Source organism: Panthera tigris, chromosome B2 (assembly GCF_018350195.1).
Source record: "Panthera tigris isolate Pti1 chromosome B2, P.tigris_Pti1_mat1.1, whole genome shotgun sequence".
NCBI lineage: Eukaryota > Metazoa > Chordata > Mammalia > Carnivora > Felidae > Panthera > Panthera tigris.
The window spans coordinates 114,476,631-114,488,181 of record NC_056664.1 but is presented as its reverse complement, the minus strand read 5'-3'; the positions used below and the strand labels follow the sequence as shown (position 1 = coordinate 114,488,181).

Genomic DNA, 11,551 nt, shown 5'->3' with positions numbered 1-11,551 from the left:
ACCCCAAGTGCTATTGGCCTTTGAACAACACAGATTTGAACTACACTGGTCCACTTGTAAAAAAAATTTTTTTTTTTTTTTTTTTTTTTGGTGTAAAATCTTCATTGTTTCCACTTGGTCCCTAGCTTGGGAGAGAGCTCCAGGGTGGTTAAAAAGCTGCCCAATGGCTGCAGGGAGAGACTCAGGCAGAAGCCCTGACCTCAGGGGGATGCAAGGCTCTGGGCCCCGCAGGCTCCTAGTTGTGCTTGAGGGTGAGCTTTCGGAGAGATACTCTCCAGCCCAGCCTGCAGAGGGGAGCTGGGTGGCCGCCATCTCCCTGATGCTGTTCACCTCTCATCCCGGAAGTGGCTCCTCCGAAGTCCCAGAGGTGGGGTCTGCACCGGCAGATGCAAAGCGCCTGGGTCGCATCTGCCTGAGTCGGGTTCTTGGCCAAAGCGCCTGGGTCGGGTTCTTGTCCAGGACCGTGGCGGCTTCGGAGCGTCCTGGGTTTTACCCACTCATCTTGGGGAGGCTTCTGCACGCGCGGGAAGAGGGCGTGGCTTCCGAGCTGGGTTTTTGTCTTCAAGAGACGCTGGAAGGCCTCACGCTTCTCAGCAAACTCCCGAGGAAGTGGCCGGTGCCTTCCAGAGCCACATCATCACGTTGGAAATGGAGACCCAGAGAGAGGTAGGTGTAGGAGGCCGGCAGATGCTCGTTGGGGGCAGGGGGCCGGGGGCGAGGGGTGGGGGGCTCCACCTTGGTGGAATAATTCTGATGAGCCTGGAGCTCATGGTTGACCCGCAGTAAGGAGTTAAGTGCAAAAATCGGCCTTGGCTCGTCCTCGAGGCAGGGGATAGCTGAGAAGATGGCTCTCAAGGCTGTGACTGGGGAAAGAGATTGGAGAATGGTCTGAGGCTGGAAAAAGGGGCGTCCCCGGGTTTCTTCCCGCAACGCTGGTGAAACAAGAGACAGATCGCCGGGAGCCCGCACCGCATGGCTATACCCTGAACAACTTTGGAGAAGGTTCAGCTGTCGTCTCTTAACATGTTGCTTCTCTCTCTGTCCCCTCTCTCCTTTCATTTAGGACGCAATGTAAACAGAAGACCTTTTCGCTATGGCTAAAATGTTTCTTCTGTTCTTAATGTTGGATTCTTTTTATGTCTCTGTAAATAGAGTAATATTTTCTTCTTCCTGTTTCCAGCTAACAGCCTTCTCTTAATATATGTCCAGTCTTCTGTTTTGTTTTTTTTAATGTTTATTTATTTTTGAGAGAAAGAGCATGAGTGGGGGAGGGACAGAGAGACAGGGAGACACAGAATCCGAAGCAGGCTCCAGGCTCTGAGCTGTCAGTACAGAGCCCGACGTGGGGCTCGAACTCACTGACCGTGAGATCCTGACCTGAGCCAAAGTCAGACGCTCAACCGACTGAGCCACCCAGGCGCCCCTGTCCAATCTTCTGTTAAATCCAATTACTGAATTCTTAATTCAGTTATTGTTAGTTTTCAACTCTAGAATTTCATTTGATACTTTTCATAGATGGCCGTTTTCTACTGAAATTCTCCCTCTTGCTTTCTGTTTTGAACATATTAATCAAAATTATTTTATTATTTTTTTAAGTTTATTTATTTTTGAGAGAGAGAGACAGAGAGAGAGAGAGAGAGAGAGAGAGAGAGAGAGAGAAACAGATCGTGAGCAGGGGAGGGGCAGAGAGAGAAGGAGACACAGAATCCAAAGCAGCCTCCAGGCTCCGAGCTGTCTTCACAGAACCCAACACGGGGCTTGAACCCACAGACCCTGAGATCAGGACCTGAGTCGAAGTTGGATGCTTAACCAACTGAGCCACCCAGGTGCCCCGAATCAAAATTATTTTAAATTACATTCCTGATAACTCCATATTGGACCTTTTTATATTATCGAATCCTAGACATTGTGTTTAAAAAATTATAGAAGTTATGGTTGCTTTCCCCAATGACAAGGTTGACTTTTGCTTTTGTTTGGCAGTTAAAATGGGGGCAGATCACCTTAATCCAATCAGGGATTGAACTAATTTTGATCTGGCCTTCAATATTGGTAAGGCCTGTCTATTTATAGTCAACCTTTCTTTTAGGGAGTAGCGTTCAGGGGCCCCAGCTGAAAACACAGGGTATTTACCGGAGCTCTTTCCCGTAAATGAAGGCCCAGTCTTCCCACCCATGAAACTGCTAAAAGTGCTGCTTGGTTTTGTCAGCTTCTAACCGATCACTTTCTAATTGGTGTCTCATACATCAACCCTGTACTATTTTTGAATGGGCAAAACCCTGAAGGGGGAAAATGGACAATTCATTTCTCTGTTTCCCTGGATGCCTTGCTGGCCCGAAATTCCAATTTTTATCTCACTAGTTATGTGAAACTGCTAAAACTTCAACTTGGCTTCTCTCCTCCTTAACCACCACCTATGTTCCGCTTCTCAGCCCCTCTCTTTGTGCCAGTTACTAATCCACAAATGCCTCGAGGAAAAAAGAAGTGTGGAGAGTTGGGTTCCCCTCATTGTGTTTCTCTGCTTTTCTGGACTTGGCCTTTCAGGTCCCGACTGCCCTGATGGCTCTTCTGTTCCTTAAAACAGAGTTTCAAAAAACCATTCACTTTTCTAGTTGCCCTTTGTAAGAGAGTTGGCCAGATATAAGCTCATAGCCAGAAACAGAAGTCCTTGAATATTTTTATTTTACATATCAATTAATAAGTTCTCTTTATACATCTAGGACATCAGTTCTTAATTTGAGTATGTGCTTCCCCACTCCCATTTTGTTAAAGCTTCTTTTTGATTTATAGACATAATTCCTATCTCTGTTGTCAAATCTATTAATCTTTTCCTTTAAGACGTTCATTATTGCTTAGAAACAAATTCTTTCCTGGGGCGCCTGGGTGGCTCAGTCAGTTAAACCTCCCTGATACCAGCTCAGGTCATGAACTCACAGTTCGTGGGATCAAGCCCCATGTAGGTAGGGGCTCCCCACTGTCAGCACAGAGCCTGCTTGGGATTCTCTCTCTCCCCCTCTCTCTGTCCCTCCCCCCCCATACTTTCTCTCGCTTTCGAAATAAATAATAAACCTTTAAAAAAAAAGGAAAAGGAAAAGAAAAAATATTTCCTTACTTTCTCCAGACATTTCTCTACTTTTCCTTTGTTTTATTTTTATTTAAATTTAATTTTTAAATTTATCTAGATTTAATTTTGTTGCATAGAATTTTAGGAAACTAACTTCTATTTCATAACTTACTTAACAACTATTTGTTGAATAAAACATTCTTCTCTACCGCTTTGGGATTTCACCTTTTTCATGTAGTAAATTATTGCTTGTACTCTGGTTTGCTTCTGAGCCCTCATTAATCTGATTATTATTACACTTGTAATCTGCTGTTTTAGTTGCTGAACTTGAGTCATCCATTTTACTAACTGGTGATTCAAATGCCGTCTCAATGCCTTTTTTTTGTCAATTCTGTCTTGGCTGTTCATGTCAGGATTTCCTTGCCCTGCAGTGTCAGAGGTGATTAGGATCTAGACTAAAGTAGTAACAGTGGGGATACAGAGCAACAACAGAAGACGTGATATTGAGTATTGCCACATTTTAGAAGGCTTGAGGGATTTGGAGGCCGGAGATGGCCTTTCCCCTGATGCAGCCTTCTGATTTAGGAAACTGAGATTGGAAATGTAGGAGAATCAGATTGTGACACACACCAAGGGTCATCTGTTCAAAGAGCAGAAGCAGGGTATTATACATAACTGTAAGATATTGGTGATGTTTCAAAAAGGCTTCATTGGCTACTAGGATAGAAAGTTGATTTGGGAAAACTAAAAAACAAAAATAAAAACAGCAAGTGAAGTCTAGCTTGGATTAGGTATGAAATGAAATTTGTTGTAGCACCAGTTCTAAAAGATGTGTGATTTTTAAGGAGCAGTCCACAGCAGCCTGTTTTATATATTCTGCCAAGTAAGATATGCTGTTAGGCTATAAACAATGTTTGCACTGGATTAAGGAGCCTAAATTTGGGAGGAGGAGTACAGAAGCAGACTGATCAAATTTGGGAGATGTGGGGGCAAAAGAGTTGCAAGTGAGGAAGTAGAAGCTACTAGTGAAAAACTTTTAACATGACCCCATAAATTCTAGTTTTGTAAAGAAAGAAATGAAACCAGGCAGATTATTGCAAATGTCAAATATGATTCTAAGAGCTGAAAGAGTTTTGCAAGCTCTGTCTCAAACTAAGGCTATGCTTTTATTGCTTGGTTATTTATGTGAAGGATATGGTGGAGCTGGGGTGAGCCCCGACCCCCTCCGTCTGCCTATGCCGTCTGAAGCCTGAGGCCATAAGTTTCTCAACAGAGAGCCTGGAGTCCAATTAGTAAGGAGAATGTGCAGCTTCTTAGTATCTTTCACCTGTATGTATACCAACTAGTCTTCCTTTACTCATCCTTAAAGAAACTTAGAAAATATCAGCTTGAGTTGTATACACTAGGTCTGAAACACTGTTTCTGCTAAATACAAAGAATAGAGAGAGGGAGAATTTTTTAAGAGATCTGTTTCAACCAGGCTCCTCTGGCTTCCTTTGACTTCAGGCATTTTCCCCAGTTAAAGTTTGGACCACAGAATCAAAACTGCAGAATTTTAGCCTGGGAAGAAATTGTTTAATTTATTTGACTCCTTCTACTTTTTTTTTTTTTTTTCATTTAATAATTGAGCCAAATGAGGCACAGAGAAGTTAAGGCTGAAGTCACCTCTACATCAAAAGCAGAGCCAAACCCAGGAAACTGTTTCCTTGCAACAGATTTAGATACTTTCACTATACTGTGGTGATTAAAAAATTCATGTTAATTTACTGGATTAATTTACTGTTTCACTTTGCATATTGTGCCCCTCCCCCACCGTCCTTTAAGATTCAGCACAATTTTTAATGTGGAAGAATAAAAACTGGTTTCGATCCTCTCTTTTCAGAGTATCAGATTTCTCAAAAGAGCTGACACAAAGCACTTTTGTAACCAAATTTAATATGAAAGCACTGAGAGTATGCAAATAAGGCACAAAGCCAAATTTTAGAAATGAAATAAGAGATAAAGAATTAACATGGTGCCATTTTTAAGATTAGACTCTCGTCCTGTATTCCTGTTCCTTTCTGGTTTTGAAAAGCCACAAGCAACTCTTACTCCAGTCTTGCTGCTGTTGGCTGGCAACAGACAGAGCGAGCTGCTAATCAGCTCTCATTTTTTTTAGCATTGTCTGTTTAGACATGCTCACCAACCCCCCCCCCCCCATCCTGTTCTACTTCAGCATCAGAAGGAAATGAAGCCACAATGAGAACAAAAAGAGCTGTCACACCTTTGTCCCCTGCCTCCTCCTTCCCTCTTCACAGTCTTACCCACATAGAGCTACTCCACCCCTGTTGGACTGTAGCGTGACATCCCTGCCTGCCTGAGGGAGGAATGAGAAGGGGAAACTACACTGCAGACAAGTGACACCCAGAAGCCAGGAGCTTCTGTAAGTACCAGATCTGCACAAGACCCAAGTCAGCGCAATGGCAATGACGCTGGAGGAATTCGTTCACTCCCTTGACCTCAGGACCCTTCCCAGGGTTCTAGAAGTCCAGTCGGGCATCTATTTTGAAGGTAAGCACTCTCCTATCTCTTGGCTGGCTAGAAAGTTCTCATAAGATATGTACTCTTGGAAACCGGAGGGGGAAATTTTAATAGAAAATATGTGAGTTCCTTTGAAAGGAAGGTGATCACAAAAGAGAGAAAGTAACTGACAAAACAGTCACAATCTAAGAGTGCTAGAGAAGAGAAACTAATAGGACTCCGGGGTAGATAGGGAAAAGGAATGGAGTGAAAAGCTTGAGCTTTCTGGAGGCCTTCAGACAGTCCAACATGAGTGGTAAATTATTTCTGCCTCTTTGAAATGGGTTATACTCCAAGAGTGAAAAGTCGCTATCCATGTTTATATTTCTAGGATATAAAAAAAGTATTTTTTAAAAACAAAAACAGTTATTAAAAGCACAGTGTTTAGAAAGAAAAACTAACCAAACTCTGAACCACTTTGCAATGTTGCTTATGCCAACATTTCTCTCACTTTTTCTGGAGTGGCCTAGCTCCTAATTCTTTAGATAATGACATTCTTATTTGAAGGCATAGAAATTAATATCTACTAATTGCAAGATAATTTTTAAGAATCTGTATTGAAAAATCGGGGTTTCATTAAGATTATTTAATAAGTTAGTGTGCTTTGATGTCACTTATGATGTTAGTTCAGTAGAAAAATGTTAAAGCCTATTAACAGGTACCCTAGAATCTTTAAGGAATTACTTTGAATACATGCAAGACAAAGAGTTATTTTCTAGGAAAATATATATTTTTGGTCACAAGAGTGGTAGGGTTGAGGCAGTAATAGAATTAGATCCAGACAAACTACTGGAAAATTAAGGTAAATAACTTCTGGCAGTCCAATCTTTCTCATTCAAGACAAAATAATGTGTTAGATATATATTATTATATTATGCAATAAAAATTGACAAATATCAGACCTAGTTCATACACACACACACACACACACACACACACACACACACACCTCTGCTATATCAGCTTAGCACTGGATTTTGTTTAATTCATTTGTTAATTGATTATACGGAATCAGACCATATTTTTCCATGTATACAATATTAAGAAATGTATCTTTGTTCCTACGCCAGCCCCAAATCATTTTTTTTTGGTTTCATCGTTTGTGTTTTTGAACCTTTGCATACGAAATTACAGAGATATTTTTCTTTATTATTGTATACCAACCTTACAGTTTTATATTTCTCATTTAGTTTTTTTTTTTTAACGTTTATTTATTTTTGAGACAGAGAGAGACAGAGCATGAACGGGGGAGGGGCAGAGAGAGAGGGAGACACAGAATCGGAAGCAGGCTCCAGGCTCTGAGCCATCAGCCCAGAGCCCGACGCGGGGCTCGAACTCACGGACCGCGAGATCGTGACCTGAGCTGAAGTCGGATGCTTAACCGACTGCGCCACCCAGGCGCCCCTCTCATTTAGTTTTTAAACCATTTGGAGGATTAGATATGGTATAGAGGGATCCAGTTTTAGATTTTTCCATATAATAAATCTGATTTCCCAGTACCATTTAAGAAGCTAGTCATCCTTTCCCAATTGATTTATGTGGCTACTTTTACATCATATTAGGTACTCACATCTGGATCAGTCTGTCTCTGAAATATTTCTTCTATTCCATCAGTCTGTTTTTTTCTTGATTGTGCCCAAATCACCCAATGTGTGTAACAATGGTTCCAGGCTAAGTGTTAAAATATATTTCATGTATAGACCAGTCCCTTGTTTATACTCCTCTTTTCTAAGTTGACTTAGCTGTTCATAGACCTTTTAATTATGTTTTTAGAGAAATTAGTTACTTAAGAAATCCTACTAGAATTTGCATTAGATTGTATTGAGTTTATAGATTAACTTGAGAAAAATTGACATCTTTATGTCATCTTACAAAAGAATATAGCATGTCTCTCCATGTGTTCCGACCATCTTCATTCTTTACTACGTCACTACTATGTTACACTTCAATTAAGAGAAAAGAGTGAACAACTTGATGAATTTTTACAAGTAAACACATTTATACAACCACCACTGTAGTCAGGAAATAGAAAATTGCAAATATTCTGAAAGCTCTAGTTTGTGCCCTTTCTCAATCATTATCCACCATCTTCTCCAAAGGTAACCATTATCCTGACTTTTGTCCATTTATGAACTTACACAAATGAAAAATTATAGTATGTATTCTTTCTGGTTGGCATATATGTTCAACATTATCTTTGTAAAATTAACCCATGATGTTCTATATAGTGTGTATAATAGTCTGTTGGATAAATATACCACAATTTGTTTATCCATTCTATTGCTAACGGACATTTGGATTATTTCCACTTTGGAGCTGTTACCAGTAATGTCATTAACATTCTTGTCCAAGTGTGTTCACTTGTATGTGCATTCAGTTGGGTATATGAATAAGTGGAGTTGCCATGTCATATGCTATGTATATGTTCAGCCTTGATAGATAATGAAAAACAATTTTACCAAGTAAGTAGTTATACCAATTTATATTCCCACCAGCAGTCTATGAAAGTCCCAATTAATCCATGTCTTTGGTAACACTTGATGTTATCAGTCTTCGTAATTGCAGTTATTCTGTTAAGAGTATAAGGGTAGCTCATGGTTAGTTTGCATATCCCTGGTGACCAATGGCCTTTTAGAAATGCTATTTTTCTAAAGATTTTATTTTTAAGTAATTTCTAAACCTAACATGGGGCTCAAACTCACATCTCTGAGATCAAGAGTCACATGCTCCACTGACTGAGCCAGCCAGGCACCTAGGAAATTCTATTTTGTGAAAGACATTGTTCATGTCGGTGGCTCATTTCTTTATTGGAGTTTATAAATTTAAATACATATATATGTGTATATATATGTATTTACATGTATGTATATATATGTGTGTGTGTGTGTGTGTGTGTGTGTGTGTGTGTGGTGTGTGTGTGTGTGTGTGTGTGTGGAGAGAGAGAGAGAGAGAGAGAGAGAAAGAGAGGGTCCTGACCCTTTATCAGTTTTTGTCAGTTACCTGTGTTGCAAATGTCTTCTCTCAGTCCATAAATTGACATTTCATTTTCTAAATGTCACCTTTTGATGAATGGATGTTTTTAATTTTAGTGTTAATGTAGTCAGTTTATAATTATTTTCCTTTTTGTGTGTTGTCAAAATTTTCTTTATCCTAAGTTCATGAAGACATTCTCTCAGCATCTATTCCATTTGTTTACTCCATCCTTTAGATCTGTAATCTACTAAAATTGATTTTTTTGTGTGTATGATTTGAGATTGAGATTAGTGTTTATTTTTTTCTTCTATGGAGCCAATTGGTGTAGTGACTTTTATTGAAAAACTGCCTTTTTCCTACTGCCGTACTGGGCTACATTAGTCATTGACAGTGTCCATACATGTGTGGGTCTCCTTCCACAGCATCTATTCTGTTCCATTCAACTAATTGCTATTCTTACATTAATTTCACCCTATCTTAGTTAATGCAGGTTTGCAACAATACATAATTTAGGTTATGTTATATATGATGATATGCTCTAAGACCTGTAGTTCTCAAACTTGGTTGCACATGAAACACCTGGGAAATACCGAAAATATCGATGCCTAGGTCTCTCCTCAGAAGATAAGGATTTAATTATGTGATAAGTGCGGTGTCACCATCAGGTTTTGAAAAATCTCCCTGATGATTATAACATGCTGCCAAAATTGAGAATTATAATGTAGAATAAGTTCTTCCAATTTATTATTCTCTTTCAGGTTGGGCAATGTGAATTTTCATATATATTTCATGTACATTTAACTTACCAACTTCCACAAAAGTGTTCTTGGCATTTTGCTTAGCAATGCCTTGGTTTAGAGAGAATTGGCACCATTTAAAATTTTTTTTAATGTTTATTTATTTTTGACAGAGAGAGAGAGACAGAGCATGAAGGGGGAGGGGCAGAGAAAGAGAGGGAGACACAGAATCCAAAGCAGGCTTCAGGTTCTGAGCTGTCAGCATAGAGCCCAACATGGGGTTCGAACTCATGGACCATGAGATCATGACCTGAACCGAAGTGGGACACTCAACTGACTGAGCCACGCAGGTGCCCCAAATTGGCACCATTTTAAATTAAGTCTTCTGATCCACACACCTGGTATAGCTATCTAGTTATATAGATCTCTTTTCATTTTATAGCTTTTTTGTGTGTGGAGTTCTTGCACTTCCTTTTATTCTTAATTTGATTTTTTTTTTCATTCCGTTATAAATAGTACCTTTTGAAACTTTCATTTTCTCTTTGTTGTGTTTGTTGAATTCTAAAAACATATCTTTAGATTATTTTGGATTTGTTATATACACAGTCCTGTATTTTATGAACATTGACAGATCTCACCTTTTCTTTCCAATTTTTTTTTTCAGTTAAAGAACTGATTAGTGTTTCTAATGTAATACTAAATAGGAGTAATGATAACCCCCCCCATCTCTATTTACAACCACAGAGAGAAAATTTCAATAATTCATCTTGAAGTATGTTTGTTTTAAGTTAAAGAAGTATCCAATTTTCTAATAATAATTTTTAATCATGAATGTACATTTAACTCATCACATATTCTTTCTGTGATTTTTGTGATGATTATGTTTTTTATATTGATTCATTTTTAAAATGTTAAATAAGCATTTTCCATGAGGAATAAAACCAATTTGGTCATATAACACTAAATTTGGTTTACTAATTTTTTTTTCTTTTAGGATTTTTATATCTCTTTTAGAGAATGAAATTTGCTTATAATTTTTATTTCTTATAATGTCATAGCCATGTTTTTGTACTGAGTTATGTTGAACTTAATAGAACTTCTTTGGGTAGAGTCTTTTTCAATTCTTTTAAAGATGTGCAAATATGGTGTTACTTCTCATTTAAATATTTAGTAGTATTCTTAATGAAACCATTCTGAGCTGGAATTTCTAATATAGAGATCTTTTTAATTATGACTTCCAAGTTCTAAATAGTAGGTCTTCCTATCTATGAGCAATGTTTCTCTCTCATTAAAACAAAAACAGAAAAGCAAAATTCATCTTCTAGATCATGTATTAGAGTTCAAGATAATGTTTCCTAGAATGCACACACTTACTTACATATGTGTATATACATTGCTATATTGACTAATAATCATATATCTTTTGTTTTTGCATTGATTATCACTGAAAGAAATGCAAGTAAATATCAACAGTACTAATGAACACTCATTAATTCTAATAGTTTATCTTTTTTATTTCATTGGCTTTCCTAAAGCCAATAGATACTGATATTATTAGAAAGTATCAAGAGTTGCATCACTTTCCTACATTATTTTGCAACCTTTTTTTTTTTTTTTCTTACCTTCATAGTAGGCCAGGGCCTCCAGTAGTATATAAACAGTAATGAAAATCCTTATCTAATTCCTAATCATAAAGGAAATGCATCAAAAATTCCTTCTTTTTAAGTGTAATGTTCTAAAATTGGTATTCAACCTGGGGCGCCTGGGTGGCTCAGTTGGTTAAGCATCCAACTCTTGATTTCGGCTCAGGTCATGATCTCATGATTTGTGAGTTCAAGCCCTGCATTGGGCTCTGTGCTGACAGCATAGAGCCTGTTCAGAATTCTCTCTCTCTCCTTATCTTTTTGCCGCTCCCCTGCTTGTGCTTTATTTCTCAAAAATAAATAAGTAAACTTAAAAAATTAATAATAAAATTGGTATTTAACCTTCACTAAATTAAGGAAGTTTTCATCAATTTCCTGCTTGCTAGGTGTTTTCATAATAAATGTATATTGAACCCAATGAATATTTTTCTCTTCATTGATAATAATGTACTTTGGCTTCTTTAGTCTGTTAATACACATTACCTTTAAAGATTTTCTTGAGTTGAAGAATCCTTTCATATTATATCTACATTTTCAAAATATAATGTAGAAATTTAATATTATATTTAAGATTTTTG

The 11,551-nt window shown here is 38.1% G+C and overlaps 1 protein-coding gene across 1 annotated transcript in view; it reads left to right on the top strand.

Annotated features, from left to right (window-relative positions):
• The first annotated feature begins 399 nt into the window (after nucleotides 1–399).
• The window catches only part of THEMIS (thymocyte selection associated), a 190,415-nt gene continuing 179,263 nt past the window's right edge, over nucleotides 400–11,551 (top strand). Inside the window, exons 1-2 of the mRNA XM_042987140.1 lie at nucleotides 400–666; nucleotides 5,359–5,611. Of these exons, the coding sequence (XP_042843074.1) occupies nucleotides 5,521–5,611 (91 nt within the window). The 5' untranslated portion in view covers nucleotides 400–666; nucleotides 5,359–5,520. The remainder of the gene's footprint in view (nucleotides 667–5,358; nucleotides 5,612–11,551) is intronic.